Source organism: Gossypium raimondii, chromosome 9 (genome assembly GCF_025698545.1).
Source record: "Gossypium raimondii isolate GPD5lz chromosome 9, ASM2569854v1, whole genome shotgun sequence".
Classification (NCBI taxonomy): Eukaryota; Viridiplantae; Streptophyta; class Magnoliopsida; order Malvales; family Malvaceae; genus Gossypium; species Gossypium raimondii.
The window spans coordinates 40686482-40707491 of NC_068573.1; the positions used below are offsets into that span (position 1 = coordinate 40686482).

Here is a 21010-nt window from a genome sequence, read left to right on the forward strand (position 1 = left end):
TGAACATGATCCCCTTCAGTTCCAAATTGATGAATGGATTGGATTTGTTTTCTTTTTTAAGCAAAAAACATTTGCTCGTGAATTATATTTACTTGTTCATTTTGCTTTTTATGCAAAAACCATCGAGAACAAATATATAAAAAAACAATAATTTTAATTATAGAATTTTATTAATCAATTTATTGGAAAAATTACAAGCATGATAATGAAACAACTGCACTAAAAGCACAAAATCGAACAAACTCACTAACCCTTCTAATAATAGAGACAAGGAGGAATCATCACCAATCAAAAGGCTTAGCCGTCTACACGAAAGAGCGACGTAAATGCATATAATCCTTTTAACCATTAGGTCCCCATTTTCATTGATTAGTGAAGCTTGAAACAAAACAAAGGATTGGAAACATTAAACATAACAAAAAAGATGTGATGTTAAGCAACCGTATTAGCTACAACATCTTCAGCAACTCATCAAACCATGGATGAGGTGCTTCAGGCACCTCCTCAACACAAGCTTCAATATGATCCTTCAAGAGTAATCAAGTACGCTCAATAGCATGTTACAGGCCTTCGAGTCCTTTTTGCTCTTTCTAAGCCTTAAACTACCACCCTAAACTTAAGGAGGCTAGTCTTCACACACCCCTTGTTAATGAATCCTAGTTTCCATTAGGTGAGCAACAATTGAACATAATTGGAGGAGAAATTGTCCCCCTACCATTTTTCCTTCGATATCTCCCAGTATTGCTCTAAAGATGCATTCTTTGCTCCTACGACCCAGTCTCTCACGTCGGTAGCAAGAATTTTTGGCATTCTTTCGTATTGGAACTTGGCCTCTATCATTTCACTTTCATGGCATTTAAACTTAAAGTTGGTCATCCACATTTAATCATTAAGCGCAAGTCTCCATTCCATTTTATTTCTTCCATTCAATTAAAATTGACCTCCTCCAATTTTAGAAGCAGATTTCCAATTCTAAACGCATTCTCTCAGGACAAAAGGGCAAGAGGCGGATTAGATACTTGAACCTATAATTCTAACTTTGCAAAGTCAAATATTTCAAGCACAACTCTTTTCGTCTAATCTTTAAGGCAAAAATGCTTGTCCATGATAGACCAAGGGCATTAGGCTTCAATGCACTTATTGTCATCCACTTTATTAAAAGTCCAACTCAAAAATCTTAGTAGTTGCTTTCAAGGGCCAAGCTTTAAATATAATCATTTTCATAGACTGAGCTTAATCTCTACAGCAGATAAGGGAGGTTTTTAAAAGACAAAAGAAATTAGAGCCAAAATAAGAGTTCATTTAGAAGTAAAAAAATATGAAACTTTATTTGAGATTTCTTGCATTTATTTTTTGATTAATTGAGTTCTCATATTATTAATCTCATATCAATTAAGTGTTTCGTCAAAAGAGTTTATAATATCACGTCAGAGCTAAATTGTTTATACAATATGCATATGTTTTTTTTCATATCCAGACTTACATTTAATGTCCATATTGACAGCTAGATCGTATGAAGACTTGATTGATATGATATAAAACTTTGTTGACTCAATTAAAATGTTTGAAATTTGGGACCAATTTAAAAGTCTAGGCCATAATTTGGGACTTTGGTGTTATTAGCCCTTTATTAATTTTGCTGCTTTCTAGATTCTAAAGTTGAAATCTAAACCGACTTTCCTTAATTCTTTTTAGATTTTAAACCGACCCTTTTTATTCCATTATAAGCATGAGGAGTTAGGTTGGAATCTTACAGAATGGAATAGAGGCGTAATACGTAATTCTTTTGTTTAGTTGAATGTAATGGAATAGATGCGTAATGATATTCTTGTGTTTGGTTGAATGGAATAGAGGTGTAATAGCATAAGGAAAAAAGTTAAAATGACTAGAATACCCTTAGCAGAATTTTTTTAAGGTAGATAATTATTGTTATTGTTATTAAATTTTAATAAGATTATTAATATAAATAATAAATAATTTAATCATATTTTAACATAATTGTTATAGAATATAATTTAATAAAATATATAATTTAATAAAATTGTTAATAAATATTCTTATATGAATTTACTAATAAAATCATAATATATAATACTAAAATATAATTTAAAATAATTATTATTAAATATAATTTAATAATAATATATAATTTAATAAAATTCTTATTCTTATATGAATTTACTAAAATCATAATATATAATACTATAAAATATAATTTAAATAATTATTATTAAATATAATTTATAATCTACTTTATTATTATTAAACTGCAATACATATTTAATGTGCTAAAATATCATTTGTGGAACAAATAATTTAATTATTCTACAATAAAAAAATATTAGCAGTAATAAATAACTTTAGAATTGTATTTTGCATAAACATAATAACAATTGAATATTAACAAAAGGTTAAATGAGATTCATGAAATTCTATGTCACAATCCATATGTTATACAGTTTTGCCACATCAAAAAGTTAGAACATTGTATATGACATACCATCCCAAATATTACAAACAGAAAAAGTTACGAAAATGTCATCAACAAAACCATAAATTTTAATGGTCAGCAAGAAATCTTCTGACCCATTCCAACCGTACATCAGAAGGTAAACTAAAGAAAACTACCATTTGAGTTGGATGATCTGGAATTTTACTCAATGCTTGAAACCGTTCATCCACAGTTAAACCTTCTATTTCACATAAGGTGGATATAAATTTGCTGCTTTTTCTTGGATGCCCTGGTGAACTACCACATCGGAGGCAATACTCCTACTGATTTGTTCGCCAATTGCCCGCATGTTTTCAGCCAATAAAGTGGCAGCATCATTAACTGAAGAAGAAAAATGACCAGTTGCATCAGAATTCTTTTTTTTCCTCTTTGAAGATGAGGAACCCCCTTGGTTTTTGTCTGTTTGCGGCTTCCGTGGCAGAAACATCCATGTCATCGAAAGAGACATTAGCATCGCAATCATAGTATTCGTTTCTGTCTTCATTAATATCTGCAGAAGGTACATCCTCAACATTTATTTCTTCAAGAACGTCAGCGGCTGTTTGAGCGTCTTTCCCAGTCGCTCGATCTTTTGCGTATATGGCAATAAGTTGGTCGTAGTAAGGGAAACTACTCACTGCATTTGAAGAACACAAGTTTGTTATGGTCGACAGAACTGTACATATATAATATACCTAAATGAAATTGAAATAGGCTGAAAAAATGATACATTATTAAAACGGCAACATTGTTTAAGATACAGACCCAAATGCTCTTCAATCCTCCGTCAACATTAACAAGTTCAAAGAAGAAAGATGATTAAAGCCTAAACTAGCACAACTAGAACATACGATACATTAAACAGGTGGAAAACATCACAACTTCATACAAGCCTTCAGCAAATTTAAACCGATTTGATATTAACTTAAAAGTTCCTTGAAATCTTCAAGCTTCGTTTAACTTCCACTATCCTGTTTATAAAGGGAGCTTTCCACTTGGTTGCTTAGAAATACAATAATAATTTAAATAATCTAATTTTTTTTTAATGAGCAGTTCTAAAGAATTGCTAGAATTAGATACTTTTCTTTCCATATTTCTCTATTTTCTCAGAACACAAACAAGTATCAAGCCTAAGAACCACAAAATCTTGCAAATCTGAAACGATCCAAGTAAGAAAAAAATAGCAAACCAAAAAGAGGAAAAAAGAAAAAGAAGCAGATATACCAAAACTTTCTATACTTGCCTGAATAAAATATTTTTTTTTAAAAAGGAACTACTTCAAAATCCAAGTGAGTAATTGAAAGCTTCGATTGATCTCAAAACCGTAGAACATTCGAGAGTCCAAATAATTAAGACTAGTGCGAAGCAGATGAAAATCTTTGGAAAAAGCCAAATTTTCTCTTCTTTAAGTTAAAACCTTCAAACAAGCCAAGTGTGTATACTCATTCAAAAGAGTAAAATAATTGTGTAAGGATGTGTTTGGTTGCTGAGAAAGCGCAAAGGAAAAATAAATAAATAAAATACAAAATTCAGAGGCGTGAGGAGAAGGATGCAGCTTTTTTGCTTGCCTCTACTTTTTTTTCCTGCTTAACACAAAAATGAAATTCCTTTTATTTGGGTTTCAAATAAAAGAAGAGGAGGATTATACAAAATTAGCTACCATTTTTTCGCATGCAATGGCGCCGAAGATCCTTATGTAACAGCTTGTAATGAGCCTTTCTGATTTTTCAAGATTTGGAAATATTTGTTGACAGGATTTGGATTTCACATTCGAGCAAATATAATTAGCACAGAGAAACAGAGAAATACCATTCAATTTCCATGAAAATCAATCAAGAAACCAATGCAGTTGGTAATTTCCATGAAAAGCAAACATTGTTTTTTACAAGTTTCAAACAAAAAAGGAATTCAAAACATACCCAGAAAGGATGGAGATCAACACAACTTTGTTGGAATGTGGAGATCAATAACCTTGACAGAGCCCTAGTTCTTGCTCGAAAACGATGAGGCCGGAAGAAATCAGGAGGGAGAGGGTGGAGGTGGAGGTGGCTTTCGGGTTGGGAGGGTAAAACAGGGAAGAAGGATTCGGTACAACCTAAAACGCAACCAAACTGACCTTTCCATCCGGAATGGAAACCATCAAATATGACGAATAGGGGCGTAATGTAATCAGCCCGTAATAGGGCATTACGTCCAACCAAACATCGGAATAGGTAGGGCCCACCGAATCGGGCTGTAATGGTATTCCCATTACATCCAACCAAACGGGCTGTTAATGTTTCAACTAACTTCATTTTATCCCTTTTCTAGATTTTGGACCTCATTTTATCCCTTTTCTAGATTTTGGACCGACCTTTTTACATTGTATTTTTATTATTATTTTCCAGGAGGAGTTGTTATGGTAATATACCAAATATATTTAGAAATTTAAGAAAGTTTGACACCCTTGTTAGCAAGAAGTTTAAAATTGTTATGGTAAAATTTGTTCATGTGAGCCAAAACACCTGTTTGCAATACAAGATTGAAAACAATAATTCAAACACAGAATTCATATGTTTGAAAACATAGATGTTTGTTCATAAACAAAAATTTTGACAATACAAAAGCAGAGAACAAACTTTCATGTAATTTAAGTATCTATATCTAAAATCTAAAACTAAAATCTCTATTTTTCATCCACTTATGTTAGACGGATCTCTCCTCTTGCTACAAGAATGCTGCTGAGACAGATGTTGCTGCTGAACATCAACCAATTCCAATTCCTTTTGCTTAACAAGCAGCACCATTCTCTCATTTTCGAGCCGTCTTCGTTCGTTCTCCAGCTTTGCTCTCTCCATCTCCCTTTCTTTCTTGCCACTGAATTTAACCCACTTGAGCCTTTGCTTCTCCAGCTGGAATGCTTGGTATTGGTAGCTCACTTGCTGCTCTTCCAATTGCACTAGCCTCATCTTCATCCAATGCTTCTTCTCCCAAGCACTCTTTGACCCATCTTGTATCACGTTCACTACTTCACAGCTCAATTGTTGCATCAAGGGCGACGGTGACATTGAAAATGCTCCCTTTCTGGGCCTCTTATGTGAAGGCTTTTCATTGTTATCTTCATCATCTTCCTTCCCATGTCCATTTTGGCCCCTTGAGTGACCATCCACTGCCTCATCATCGTCGTCTTCGTCATCATCCTCGTCCTCATCGTCCTCATCTTCATCGTCATCCTCTTCTTCACTCCCCACTTTAGCCAGTTTCGATGCCTCTGTCTCAATTCTACCGGCAATTTGAGCATTTTCAGAGGAATGGAGGCATTGAGCTTGCTGGTGCTGAGTCTGGGATATCTCCGTAGCCACCACTGATGATTGATGAGCCCCAGCAGTTGCAACATGGCCGCAACTATTATGATAAGCACACATCTCCCTGAAAAACAGGTGCTTAGAATTCAACAGTTTCTTCACTTCTTCCTTCATTTTGGGAGACAAATCCATGGAATCAAGCAAGCTTTGATTCTCCACCACTTTACAAGCTGTCCCTCTACCCAGTATATCATTAACCCTCTTATACCTCTTATTCAAATCATTGAACTTATCTTCACATTGCTGGGGTGAAACATAAAACCCTTTCTCCATCATAGCCCTCGAAACCGACTTCCACTTCCCTTTCTTTTGCAACAACCCACCAGCCTTTTTCTTGGCAGTAGGGTCTGATCCATTCCCTTCTGATCCACCTTCATCGCCAATATAATAAACCGCCATTATAAGCAACCTAACCATGCTATCCGTCCATTTCATCCTTTGCCATGGAGAACCCTTTCTCTTAGCATCAGCAGAGGCATCATCAGGATTGAAACCATGTTCATCTTCATCACTAAGGGGGGAGGTTTGTTTGGCTTTGGAACCAAAAGGGTAGCCGCCTTGTTTGACAGATTGCTGGTGCAGTGAGTGGTCAGTTTCTTGATGAGGGAAACCAACCATTTGTGGGTTTTGTTGCAAATGATGCAAGTTTGGGGCAGTTTGGGGGTTTCTAGGGGGTTGTTGGTGTTGATGATGTTGGGGGTGTAATGGCATTTCAAGACCTAGCATACCTGAACCAATCCCAGAAAACACCCCACCACTCACACCACTAGAATCCATTCAAAATGGCAAATTTAAAAGCTTGTACAGCAATTATTGGATATCTCAAACACCCCTGTGGAGGGTAATTGTCATTGGCCACAACAACTTTATTTTCCTGAGTTATAAAAAGAAACAAAAGATACAAATTCCAAACAAGCAAGCGATTCATACAAGTGTTGGAACAGGAAAAAGACACATACCCAGTAAAACAACTGACTACAACAGAGTTGTAACAATCACCAGGCACCTAAAGCTGAAAGCTTTCTTCTTCAACACCCACAGAAGTTAAAAAGGAAAAAGAAGAAGAAGAAGAAGGAAAAAGGAAAAGGCTGCGAAAGCAATTGTTTAAGAAATTGAATAATGTAACAGAAGAAAAAGAAAGGTGAAGAGAAATAGAAGGCAAAGGAATAGATAGAAGAAATATAGAAGAAAGAGAGAGGATACAGAGAGCGGAGCAGCTGGTTTTAGATTGGGAAAGTTTTACTTTTCGTGGTGCTGAGCTTCAAAAACTGGCCCATGGTTTCGGTTTTGGTTTCCGCTACTAACCGGCTTTTTAGATTCATTATTAAAAAAAAGAAAAAGTTAATCTTTAAACCCACAGGATTTCAAAACTAGGCGAGGAAAATGACTTCTATACTCTACACTCACAACAATATTTACGATATTATCACGTTTCAAGACATTATCACAAGGGTGTTATTATTATCTAATTTGTCATTTATACCCTTCTTTGTTACCCCATTTTACATTAATGTGTTATGTAATTTTAAAAAAAAATTTAATTAATAAAACATCCTTTCATTTCATATAAATTTTTAATTTCTTTTTTTTTTATGCTATATGTCAGTGCCAACCATGCTCACAATTTATTCTACTAATGAATACTTCTTTTTTGAATTCCACCTAACAGGATCAAAAAAGTTATTTCTATCAACCAAAACCAATTATTTTAGAATTAGACCGGATTAGTAGGTCAAACCAATTGGACCAAATATCAGCTATGGTACTGGTCTTAAGATAAGACTTGAAACAATTGACCTACAAACCAATACAATTTGGTTAAATTGAGCTAAAAAATAGGTTTAACTGGTTTTTTTTTACGAATTTTTAATAATTTATTTGATTGAACCAAACCAATCGGTCAAACTGAGAACTGATGGCCTGACTGGTTTGACCTGTAAAACTTTGATCAAACCCATGAAGCCTACAGTGGGTTTGGATAGACGGTGCGTTTACCTGTAGTTAGTGTAAAAATAACGGTGACAGTGAGATTAAATACTATAGCGATATTATAACGTGAGATAAAAAGTAAGTCAAACGTACCACACCGTATATCCAAACCCACGCTTAATAGTTTAACTAATAAAGACACCAACTTTTAAAAAAAATAGGTTGATAAAAAAACATTTGAGTATAAAATGGAAATTTGACATAATTTAAATATCAATTTATAAGTTAAACATAATTATAATTCAACAAAAAATTTGAAGATAATTTATAAAATAGGTTATAATTATAATAATATTTTACACACAATTATAATGATAAAATATATAGAGAAATCGAATCTATCATAGCGAAAGCGAGTGCTTCTAAACCATGATGCCCTTTAGCGTTAGATATTTAGACCTAAAAATTAGGGTAAACTAGACAGTTAGGACTTAGGCTGCTTTTATTTTATTTTTTTATTTTCGTCACCTAAAAGGTTGTTTCTAGTTTTATTACTTAATTTTCAGAGAGTGCTCAAGTGTTGAACTTTTAATGATTTTTCAATTTTCAATTTTTTGGTTTCGTTGAAAAGGAAATATTACTTTTTTTTCTAGTTTGTTACATTTTGATAAAGAAGATAACCTATGGATTCATCTATATAAGCCGTAGCTAAAGTTGCAAAAATAAGAGCTTGAATCTCACTTGTAAATAATCCAAGAAACGTGATAGGTACAGGGACGACTGAAGGTACTAAAGAAACAAGAACAACAACTACTAATTCATCAACTAATATATTCCCGAAAAGTTGAAAACTAAGTGATAAGGGTTTTGTGAAATCCTCTAAAATGTTAATAGGTAAAAGAACTGGAGTGGGTTGAATGTATTTACTGAAATATCCCAATCCTTTTTTTGAAAGAAATATGCTACTGACGTGAGTAAAGCTAAAGCAACAGTAGTATTTATATTATTCGTGGGTGCGCCTAACTCTCCATGAGGTAATTGTATGATTTTCCAAGGTAACAGGGCACCCGACCAATTAGAAACAAAAATAAATAGAAACATATTCGAATGAATTCAAGAACATATTCTTCTCCAATCTGAGTTTTACTTACGTCTCGAATGAATTCAAGAACATATTCGAAGAAGTTTTGACTAGCTTGGAATGGTTTGTGGATCCCGAACAGCGATAATGGCCGAACCTGATTATAGCTTTTTTTTAATAAAAAATATACTGACTTATTTAGTATTTTATAAAAAAAAAAGTCATTTTAACTTTTCATTTAATTTTTGGTCTCTTACTTTACGTAATGTTTCTGAAGGGTCATAACTTACTTTGAATTAAAATAACTCTAGATAGGAATCACATGTAATAAGATTTAATTAAAAATAAATATGAATAAAAATCACACATGATTTATATAAGTCTTTAACGGCGTATTCAATCATATTTTTAAAATATTAATATAATAATATATATAAATGTATCTATACTATTATTTTAAGTATTTTACTTAGATGGAGTCACCCTCAACCGGTCACTAATTTAAGTGTTTAATTATGTGAATGACTTTTCGTGATTAAAATAAGTTATATTATTCAAGGGTATATTAGTTTTTTCATTTAAAATGTAATTAAAATATGCATATTATAGGATTTGAACCTATATCAATTGCATCACTAAATCCTTTAATTTATCATTCAACTAAAGCATTATTTTAATATTTTTATACATTTTATTTTATTATGCACACTATTACTTCCATTAGTTGTATATATTAATAATATATTTGATTGAGTTGGTATCACAAAGTTAACTCGACACCAACTCAAAATTAATGACAACACCGTGATAAACAATTTAATCCCATTATTTATTTATTTTAATAACGTATATATTTCATGTGTTATTAATTAGTTTCAAAAAATAAATTTTATTATATATTATATATTATATATTATTTTTAAACACATATTTATATTCTAAATTTGTGATTTTGATGTGCCCACGTAATAGAATTTATAGTTGTTTGATCTCTCTTGAACTAACTCTTTAAAAATCTGCTGGCTTCCATTTGGAAATTGTATATAGGCCTTTGGGCAAAAGCCGTTTCCTACCCAATAGGCCTCCATAGGTGGCCTTGTCCAGGAGAAGGGGAAAAGACTATGGGTCTCAGAAACAGTATGATCCATTTTAACCAATAGGCCCATTCCCAATGCACAAGAAATGGCATGACCCTGGAGTATTTGTGTGAATCAAAACATAGTAGTCAAAAGGTTAAATTCTTCTCTTAGTCCCTGAACTTTACAAAATTTGTTCCCTTTACTTTAATTTGGTCATGTTAATCCCTATACTTTTTAAGTTTTAAAATTCCAGTTCTCACCAATTGAAAACTGTTAAATTCATTAAGTTCTGTTATTTTTAAAATCCGATGCACCAAACATATTATTGTATATGTAATGTCATGTCAACTTATTATTTCCACCACTAAAAATTCAATTAATGTATGAATGACTTTCACTTGCATCAAGACTAAAATTTTAAATTTTGAAAAATTTAGGTACTTAGAATGATTCAATTGGAAAACCTGGACCAAATGTACAAATGTATGCATAGTATAAGATTAGTAATTGAATTTAACCAAACAAATATAATCATTCTTGTTTGAGTTAGGACTAAAATTTTAAAATTCAAAAAGTATAAGAACTAAAATTGATCAATTCAAAAAGTGCACGGGCAAAAGTTGATCAAATAAAAGTACAATAACTAATAACATAATCAAATAAAATTTTCCTTAAGGAAAATTATTCGTTACTCAAGTTTAAAAATTCTGCAAGCATGGTAAAATGAGTGAAACATATCTTTTTAGGGGTAATAAAATAATAAAAGATATATGGCAATATTTGAACCCTAGTTATGAAAAGGGTTAAATTATTATTTGGGCCTAAACTTGGTATTTTTTCTTATATTAAGGTCTGAATTTTTTTAATTAAAGTTAAGCCCTCAACTTGACAATTGTTCTCACATTGGGGCCTGAACTATTTTGTTGTTATCTAAGTTGGATCTTAAACTTGACAATTGTTCTTGTCAAAACCGTTTTTTCAAAACAAAAATTTTGGTTGTCGACTTTTAAAAACAAAAACTGGAGTCGCCACCGATCCTTTATTAAGGTGTGATCGGCCCACCTTAAAAATAAATTTGGTCTGCAAAATTTGAGAAAACAGGTTCGGGAGTCAGTTACGCACGAGGAAGGATTAGCACCCTCATAACGCCCAAAATTGGTACCAAATTGATTTTTGTTAATGTCTTGGTGTCGAAAATTTGAAAAGATTTTAAAAGAAAACTCTTTATTTCATGAATAAAAAAAATAAGACATTCACATTTCAAAGAAATAAAACACCACACCCAATGAGTTAGGGCACAATGTTTTTAAATCTTCAAAATACCCGAATATTGCCTTTTGCTTTTGAAAATTCTTATTTCGAGAAGAAAATGTCATGACCAGTAAGTTAGGACCCAACATTTTGAATTCCCGAGAATAAGTTTTTTATTTAAAATTTACGAATTTATTGCAAAACAAATATTTGGCTTTCTAAATTCACCGAAGAAAAAAAAATCGCAATCCAGTAAGTTAGGACACAATCTTTCCCGAGAATCATGAATGCCAAATATTTTGGAAATTTGTAAAAGTATAATATTTTAATGCTTCGATAAAACCAAAATATATTTCCCGAAAGGTATGTTAAAAGTTAATGTATAATGTGAAACACAACTTTAATTTCAAACATGTATGAATAAATATTTACAAATATATATACAAGTACAATTTACAAGTAAATTAAAATGTGAGTGTGCATGTATCTTTTCCAACATATATTAGTATACATCTAAAAGGAATGAAACATGTAAAGCAAAAGCCTGTAATAATTTCTAAAAAACATGTACGCACATATTATAGAAATATATATATATATATGTACATGTAAGAATTATGAAAATAAAATAAAAAACATAAAAGTATGTACATGTGTATATATTTACAAAATAAAAGAAATATATAAGTATATATATATATAATATAAAGTATATAAAGGTTAAAAAGATAAAATAAAAAATATAAAACGTATGTAAAATGCATGTATAAATATAGAAATAGTAATAAATGATAATAAATAATATAGTAATAATTTTAAAAATAAAAAATTTAAAAAAACAAATTTCAAAAAAAAAACAAAATAACCAAAAAATGAAATTAAAATAGAACGGGGGCCAATTTGCAACACATACATTATATGAGGGGCCAAAATGGAAATAATTCCTTTCCCGAAACAGTGCGTTTAAATGAGGATCAAAATGAAACAAAAGCAAAGTGTGCGGCCACATTTAAAAAGAAAAAAAACTGATTTAAAAACGATTTTAAAAATTGAAGGACCAAATGCGCAAATGGACCATTTAAAGGAATAGGCGCGGATCTTGGAACCGGGTCGGGTTGACGCGCGGATCCCCCTCCCATACGGCGCCGTTTTGCTTTAATAATAAAACCAACATTTTCCTTCAAAAAAAAAACTGTTTCTGCTTCATTTCATTTTTTCTTTTTTTAAAAAACATAAACAGAGGGGAAAAGGGAGAAGTTTGTCTGCTAGGTTTTCCAACCCTAGCCTTCAATCCGCCATTGACTGCCATGGAACCACCGCGAACGGTGCTCGGATCCGGTTCTCAAAACCAGGTAAGCACCCTTTTATATTTTTTATTATTCTTTTGTAAAAAATAGAAATAAAAAAAATGGAGAAAATCACCTAAAAAAACTGCTTGTGTATTCCTCTTTTTATTTTTTTCTCCTCTTTCTCTGTATTCTCTCCGTTTTCGAATATATTTTACACCCCCCAAAAATCCCCCCATTTACAGATTTATCTCGGCCTTTTATAGCCGAAAATGGAAAACAAATGAACCCCCAAATCTAAAAAGAATCTCTATTCTATTTTTGTTGGCGTATTTGTGTTCGTTGCTGCAGGTAATGCGTACGTGGAAGTCGCAAGATTCGCGGCGGCGAGGGGCACGATGTACGGATCAAGCAGGCGTGACGCTGAAGCCGTTCTTGTGCCGATTCTTTTTTGGTATTGAGGCGAAGCTAGGGCTTCTGCTATTCTATTTTTTTTTGTGGGCTAGGTTTAGGATTATTGGGTTGAAAAGTATTGGGCTCGTTTATTGGGCCTGCTATTACTTTTGTTGTGTTGGGCTCGTATGCAGGCCTGGACAATTGGGCTTATTACAGCTGCCCCTCTTTGCTCGTTGCCGTGTAACGGGAATAGAGCAAAGACCAAGAGCCCAATTGTGCTTGGTCTTACTGAGCATTGACTTCTCCAGTGCTTCTATTCTTTAAGTAGCTTCATTCCTTCCTACTGCATCTTCAGAGGTATAGGAACTTAGTGTTTCAATCCATTCCACTGAAATGCCAGGGAGATAGGATTCATACTTTGTAGCTTCTCAAAAGAACAAAATTTATCATCTTTGATCTACTCCACTGCAATTTCAGGGAGATAAGTCTTATAGCTTCAACTTGTTCTGCTACAATTTTAGGATAAAACTTGACGCAATCTGCTCTACTGCAACTTCAGAGAGATGAGATCTGCGGTTTTAATCCACTCCACTGCAACTTCAGGGAGATATGATTGATTTCTTCTGTCTATTTCACTGTTACCCCGGGAGATAGAATTACTGGCTTCAATGTACTCCACTGTAACCTCAGGGAGGTAAAATCCACCATCTTTGATCTGCTCCACTACTGCTTAGGGAGGCAAGATCTGAAATCTTCAATCTATTCCGCTGCTGCCCAGGGAAGTAGAATTATTGGCTTCAATGTACTCCACTGCAACTTCAGGGAGGTAAAATCCGCCATCTTCGATCTGCTCCACTACTGCTTAGGGAGATAAGATCTGTAATCTTCAATTTGTTCAATTGCAATGTCGGGGAAACCAGATCCGCCGTCGTAGCTTCAATCTGTTCCACCGCACCGTCAGGGAAGTAAGATCCGCCGTTGTGGCTTCAATCTTTTTAATTACAATATCAGGAAAACCAGATCCGCCGTCGTAGCTTCAATCTGTTCCACTGCACTGCTAAGGAAGTAAGATCCGCCGTTGTGGCTTCAATCTTTTTAATTGCAATATCAGGGAAACCAGATCCGCCGTCGTAGCTTCAATCTGTTCCACTGCACTACTAAAGAAATAAGATCCGTCGTTGTGGCTTCAATCTTTTTAATTGCAATATCAGGGAAACCAGATCCGCCGTCGTAACTTCAATCTGTTCCACTGCACTGCTAAGGAAGTAAGATCCGCCGTTGTGGCTTCAATCTTTTTAATTACAATATCAGGGAAACCAGATCCGCCGTCGTAGCTTCAATCTGTTCCACTGCACTGCTAAGGAAATAAGATCCGCCGTTGTGGCTTCAATCTTTTTAATTGCAATATCAGGGAAACCAGATCCGCCGTCGTAGCTTCAATCCGTTCCACTGCACTGCTAAGGAAGTGAGATCCGCCGTTGTGGCTTCAATCTTTTTAATTGCAATATCAGGGAAACCAGATCCGCCGTCGTAGCTTCAATCTGTTCCACTGCACTGCTAATGAAGTAAAATCTATGGTTTCACTGGTTTATTCTCTGGAGAACATGACCTGTATAATTCAATTTATGAACCTAATTATGCCTAGTGATAAGGATGACATGATCAGAATGAATCAAATGCTCGTAACTAGACGTGTATGAATGACATTTGAATGAATGCAGAATGTCATGTTTTGAGAATGATCCTTCTTTATCACTTGGGTTATCATTACTCAAAGTTAAAGTTTCATCGCTAATGTGTTATAGCGTCTTCTTGCTCAGCTGGTGTCTTTAAATAAACACTTGACCAGATTGCCCCCACTGTAAACCTCCAAGTTTGATCTATTGGGGCGCAAAATTTGTACCATCCTTCTCCCGTTGTAACCCAAAAGTAAAAAGATTTGGCCTTTTCTCAATCCTCTGTTATCACAATTCGAGGATACAGGATGTGAAACTCTTTGGTCTCTTACACCATTCCCAGGGTGTTGTACCAAATGCTCATGCACAAATGGAGAAATCTTCTCCAAGAACAAATTCCTCTTATTATTCGGTGATCATTGCTTGCTTGTTCATTGAAGCTTTGTCACCAACATGACATCTTGCCATTTTATTCAATTTAGACAAGAAAATTCAAAGGGATAGTCTTTAATTTAGACTCTTCTTTATCAGATTTCCAACCTGGTGCGTTCTAAACAATAGTCCTATTTGAGGTTCCTATATTATTCAGAGACTTCTAGAGTAGTATGCAAAACTTCCCTTGTGAAAGTTTTATTAGTCCATTAATCATTATTTTAATGCAACATGCTTGCAAAAAAGATTATGGATAAGAATAGAGTTGGTTCGGAGCATAGCTTGAAATGAATAAGTTGTCAAAGATAATAAAGATAAATGACAAAGAAATGTGTATCTTGGAAATGAATGAAGTGTTCCAAGAATAACAAAAATGGTATAAGGATTAGGTGCCCCAGATATCATAGCTTGAACTTCTCTGTACAAACTTGCTGAAGACCTTTCTGGGTTTGACATGTGTTTAGGAGATCTACCATACTCTATCGATGCCCCAAGATGTCGCATACCCTTTCCTGCTGATTCTGGTATAGCAAGACCACTGTATATCCCATTCGATCGAGATTTGATTGCTCTGATTACTTCATGCCCCATTCTGATCAATATTTGAACCGCCCTTTTCGGGTTTTCAACTCAAATCCCCTTTGGTCTAAGACGCCCTTTGCGAGTTTTCACCTTAGCCTCTCTTCTTTTTTTTTTACTCAAGGCTCCCTTTGTAGGGTTTCACCCTGGTCTTTTTTTTTTACTCAAAGCGCCCTTTGTAGGCTTTCACCTTGGTCCTACCTTTTTTAAGCAGAGTATTTCCTGACTGAATCTGAGTTTATAGGACTTTGTAAATTTTTACCATCCATCTCACTCAAGATCAAAGCTTCTCCAGAAAAGGCTTTCCATATGGACCCTTCTAATTTGGCCTCTATCTTCCTCTAAAATCCTTTTGTATAGGAAGGATCTTTTTCAACACTAGTTCCCTCTTGTGAAATTATTTGGGACGAACCTTCGGGTCTTCCTCTTAGGATAAAATATAGAGAAATGACAATTCGACTTCAATGAGTAAAGCTATGATAAGCCAAAGAGGAGGATATTGCCCCAGCAAAGAAAGTTTACTGCATCGTTCATAGCATCGATGTTGAACCTACTGCCCATCATGCTGTTATTCAGATTATAAGCTAGTGCTTAACCCAAGCATATCTGGTTATGACCATGTGAAGACATCATTGAATTATTGGGGTAGCTCTATAAGGTCCCGCCTCGTCTTTGTGGTCATGTCAATTCCAATCTTCACCAAGCTCATAATTTCTGATAATTCATTGTGATGTAGGATCTGTCTATCCTCTTATTTTATCACCCTCCTCAAGTCTGGAGATAAGCTACAATCTATATCATCTTCAAAGTCATGAGATCCCTCTAACACATGTCTCACTCAAAAGGAAAATTTGAGCCTGTAGCAGCGTCACTCATGACATTGATATCTGGGGACCCATAGTAGGTATCCAAGAATATACTAAAGAATGTATGAATAATATGAATAAATGAATGGTTTGGTAGAAAAAAAAGAATGAAAAAAGATGATTGCGATAATGTATTTCATTAAAATAATAATGTTCAGACATGAGCCCATTTCACAAAGAAGTTCTTATTGCTTCTAGGCTAAAAGCAACAAGTGTGTTCTGAACATTACTCTAACAGACTCTAAATAATATAGGGGTTTCCTCTGCAGTCCCATTATTTTTAACACCTCTCAGGCGAATATCTGACCAGAAAGCATTGCATTCCCTCCATTATCAATCATGATTGGGTAATGGATTTTCTACACATGATGAGTCACCGAACTTGACAACACCCATGTCGATGAGTCTTTCAACTTGCTTCTTGAAGGCAGTGCAATTCTCAATCGAGTGTCCCGTAATTCCCGCGTGGTATTCGCATTGCGCGTTCGTATCATACCATTTGGGATACGAAGGTTGTAGAGGCTTCACAGGAAAAGGGGAAACAACACGTGCATCAAACAAATTCTGATACAGCTCCCCATACGACACCGGAATTGGCGTGAATTGGGGCCTCTCAGTGTTTTATCTTGTACCAGCTTCCTGTTTCGATGAAGCCTGTTGATTAGTAGCCACCTTTCTTGGCTGACTCACAGTAATTGATTTAGAGTAACCCATGTTATTCACCTCATTTTCTCTTCTCCTTGGGACTAACCTCTTGTTACTCTCCTCTGCATCAATTTTCCCACTCCTTATAGCGCTCTCAATCATTTCACCATTCATGACTATGTCAGGAAAGCTTTTTGTGGCACTTCCTAACATATGTGTGATGAAAGGTGCTTTCAGGGTGTTAATGAATAGCATGGTCATTTCCTTTTCCAAGAGTGGTGGTTGAACTTGGACTGCGACTTCCCTCCATCTTTGTGCATATTGCCTGAAGCTTTCAACCGGCTTCTTCTCCATGTTTTGAAGGGTGATTCTATCAGGAGCCATGTCAGTCACATGACTATACTGTTTCTTGAATGTTTGTGCCAAGTCCCTTCATGAACCAATCGTGGTACGGCTCAGCTGATTGTACCACTTGGATGCTGCCCCTGCAAGGCTGTCTTGGAAGCAATGTATTAATAGCTGGTCATTATTAAAGTATCCAGCCATTCGCCTGCAGAACATGGTGATATGAGCCTCTGGGCAAGTCGTCCCATTGTACTTTTCAAATTCAGGCATCTTAAACTTATGAGGGAGTACTAAATCTGGCACTAGACTCAGCTCTTTTGCGTCAATGCATCGATAACTTTCAGTGACCTCCATTGCCTTGAACTTCTCCTCAAGCCACTTGCATCTCTCTTCCAACTGTCTCGGTAACTCCTCCTTCACTCTTTCCTTCTCAACCGCTTCATCAAAGTCAGGAATGACAGAGTTAATAGGATTATTTTTGGGATTAAAACCCGGCCCAGTTTGGAGGTTCGAAACACCAACTCGAAATTGCTGAGGCATGATGGTGACAGTAGATTTGCGCGGGTATTCAGCTTGAGTTCGCTCATGTGGAGGGGTGAAACCTAGAGGATAGAAAAGTTCATCATCATTTCCCTCATCGACATCTGCCATGGGGCCCTTTCCTTTGTTACCTCCCTTAGTTATCAGTCGGGTTAGCTTTGCCACTATATCCTCTTGAGATTCCCGCATCTTCTCAGACATTTCTTGCTTCATCTTGTCTAACCGCTCCTGCATTTGTAGCTGAAGCTGGTCCTGCATTTCCTTCTGGTACTGTTCGAGCTTTTCTAATCTCTGATCCATATCTCTTGTCTTTACTCGAGTGCCGTAACGGTGTTGGGTTGGTTGGTTGGATTCCAGGTTAACTGAGTAATTATTTTTGTTAATTAGGATCTTTGAATAATCTTTGATGCATATGATGTAATGAAATGCGAATGCATGAAATGAATGTATAAAGAGACGTTGATTCTGATTCAATTCCATTTAGAAAACCTTACTAGAGGACAAATTTCTTTACATAAAGCGGATATATATACGACTTTGCCCTCATACTCGAAGCAAAGCCATCTTCTCCTTTTTCATCCGGATGTTAAGATAAACCTCGCGAACTTCTAATGGATGTCACTACTAGCTCCTTCTGCTTGATTCTGGTCGCAATCCGTTGTCTGCCTATCCTCGTAATGCTCATTAGCTTCTTTAAGAAATTTGGAATGTTGAAAGCTCTTAGACAAATCATCTTAAATCCTCGGGCCCTGAAGTAAAGTCACGAATTCTTCCATCGCCCTTCTTGTATTTCTTGGAATATATTCAGGCTGTCGTACTATTTTCCATTTTATCAAGAAACCCGTTTTCTTATGATAGGCTTTCTAAACTAGTAATCAAACTTGAATCAACATCTCTTTTCTACAATGCAAATGCGATGCAATCATAACCAAAACAAAACAAAACGGGTTAGTATCGGTATAAACATTAAATCCAATACAATCAAGAAATAATAAAACTCCTAGTCGGTATCTACTAAGGTTTAGAGTAATTCTACCTAGGGTAAGTTCCTAAGGTTCACTATATGCGGTTTGGCTTCTAAGGTAAAGGTACGAACAAGTGATTCCTCGATCTTCACCCATTATAGGCTCATATGGATCGAGTTCATTCGGGAATACATTTCCTATGGTGCATGGAGATGAAAATCTCACGAAGACATAGGTACGGATGTATCCCGGAAGCGGTCCACTACCCTGCACGGAGGTGAAAACCTCACGAAGGACTAGTTTCTCGCTCCCACTTAAAGGGTTAAATGCAAAATGCAAATGCAAAACTACCAACATACCATGATGAAAAATCAATGAGTGCGAAGGGAACTCATGAATTATTTAAAAACTTTTGATTTTCGACACAAAGACAAAACATAATCAGTTTATGGCTCGACTCTCTAAGGTCCCCAGTGGAGTCGCCAAGCTGTCGAAACCGTTTTTTGAAAACAAAAATTTTGGTTGTCGACTTTCAAAAACAAAAACTGGAGTCGCCACCGATCCTTTATTAAGGTGTGATCGGCCCACCTTAAAAATAAATTTGGTCTGCGAAATTTGAGAAAAAAGGTTCGGGAGTCAGTTACGAACGAGGAAGGATTAGCACCCTCATAACGCCCAAAATTGGTACCAAATTGATTTTTGTTAATGTCTTGGTGTCGAAAATTTGAAAAGATTTTAAAAGAAAACTCTTTATTTCATGAATAAAAAAAATAAGACATTCACATTTCAAAGAAATAAAACACCACACCCAGTGAGTTAGGGCACAATGTTTTTAAATCTTCAAAATACCCGAATATTGCTTTTTTGCTTTTGAAAATTCTTATTTCGAGAAGAAAATGTCATGACCAGTAAGTTAGGACCCAACATTTTGAATTCCCGAGAATAAGTTTTTTATTTAAAATTTGCGAATTTATTGCAAAACAAATATTTGGCTTTCTAAATTTATCAAGAAAAAAAATTGCAATCCAAGAAGTTAGGACACAATCTTTCCGAGAATCATGAATGCCAAATATTTTGGAAATTTGTAAAAGTATAACGATTTTAATGCTTCGATAAAACCAAAATATATTTCCGAAAGGTATGTTAAAAGTTAATGTATAATGTGAAACACAACTTTAATTTCAAACATGTATGAATAAATATTTACAAATATATATACAAGTACAATTTACAAGTAAATTAAAAATATGAGTGTGCATGTATCTTTTCCAACATATATTAGTATACATCTAAAAGGAATGAAACATGTAAAGCAAAAGCCCTGTAATAATTTCTAAAAAACATGTACGCACATATTATAGAAATATATATATATATATATGTACATGTAAGAATTATGAAAATAAAATAAAAACATAAAAGTATGTACATGTGTATATATTTACAAAATAAAAGAAATATATAAGTATATATATATATAATATAAAGTATATAAAGGTTAAAAAAGATAAAATAAAAAAATATAAAACGTATGTAAAATGCATGTATAAATATAGAAATAGTAATAAATGATAATAAATAATATAGTAATAATTTTAAAATAAAAATTAAAAAACAATTGCAAAAAAAACAAAATAACCAAAAAATGAAATTAAAATAGAACGGGGGCCAATTTGCAACGCATACATTATATGAGGGGCCAAAATGGAAATAATTCCTTTCCCCAAACAGTGCGTTTAAATGAGGATCAAAATGAAACAAAAGCAAAGTGTGCTGCCACATTTAAAAAGAAAAAAATGATTTAAAAACGATTTTAAAAATTGAAGGACCAAATGCGCAAATGGACCATTTAAAGGAATAGGCGCGGATCTTGGAATCGGGTTAGGTCGACGCGCGGATCCCCCTCCCATACGGCGCCGTTTTGCTTTAATAATAAAACCAACATTTTCCTTCAAAAAAAAAATCTGTTTCTGCTTCATTTCATTTTTTCTTTTTTTAAAAAACATAAACAGAGGGGAAAAGGGAGAAGTTTGTCTGCTAGGTTTTCCAACCCTAGCCTTCATGGCGCCATTGACTGCCATGGAACCACCGCGAACGGTGCTCGG

General features: G+C 34.6%; 1 protein-coding gene across 1 annotated transcript; it reads right to left on the reverse strand.

The window, feature by feature from the left end:
- Positions 1-5044: 5044 nt before the first annotated feature.
- LOC105799716 (G-patch domain-containing protein 1) lies at positions 5045-7151 on the reverse strand. Its single transcript, XM_012630404.2, has 2 exons — positions 6795-7151; positions 5045-6709 (listed from the first exon to the last, which is right to left on the reverse strand). Exon 2 carries the CDS (start codon positions 6610-6612, stop codon positions 5164-5166), a length of 1449 nt encoding a protein of 482 aa, XP_012485858.1. The 5' UTR covers positions 6613-6709; positions 6795-7151; the 3' UTR covers positions 5045-5163.
- Positions 7152-21010: the final 13859 nt, after the last annotated feature.

Coding starts and splice junctions, on each gene's coding strand:
- LOC105799716 (XM_012630404.2), bottom strand. CDS start 6,612: ATGGATTCTAGTGGTGTGAGTGGTGGGGTGTTTTCTGGGATTGGTTCA.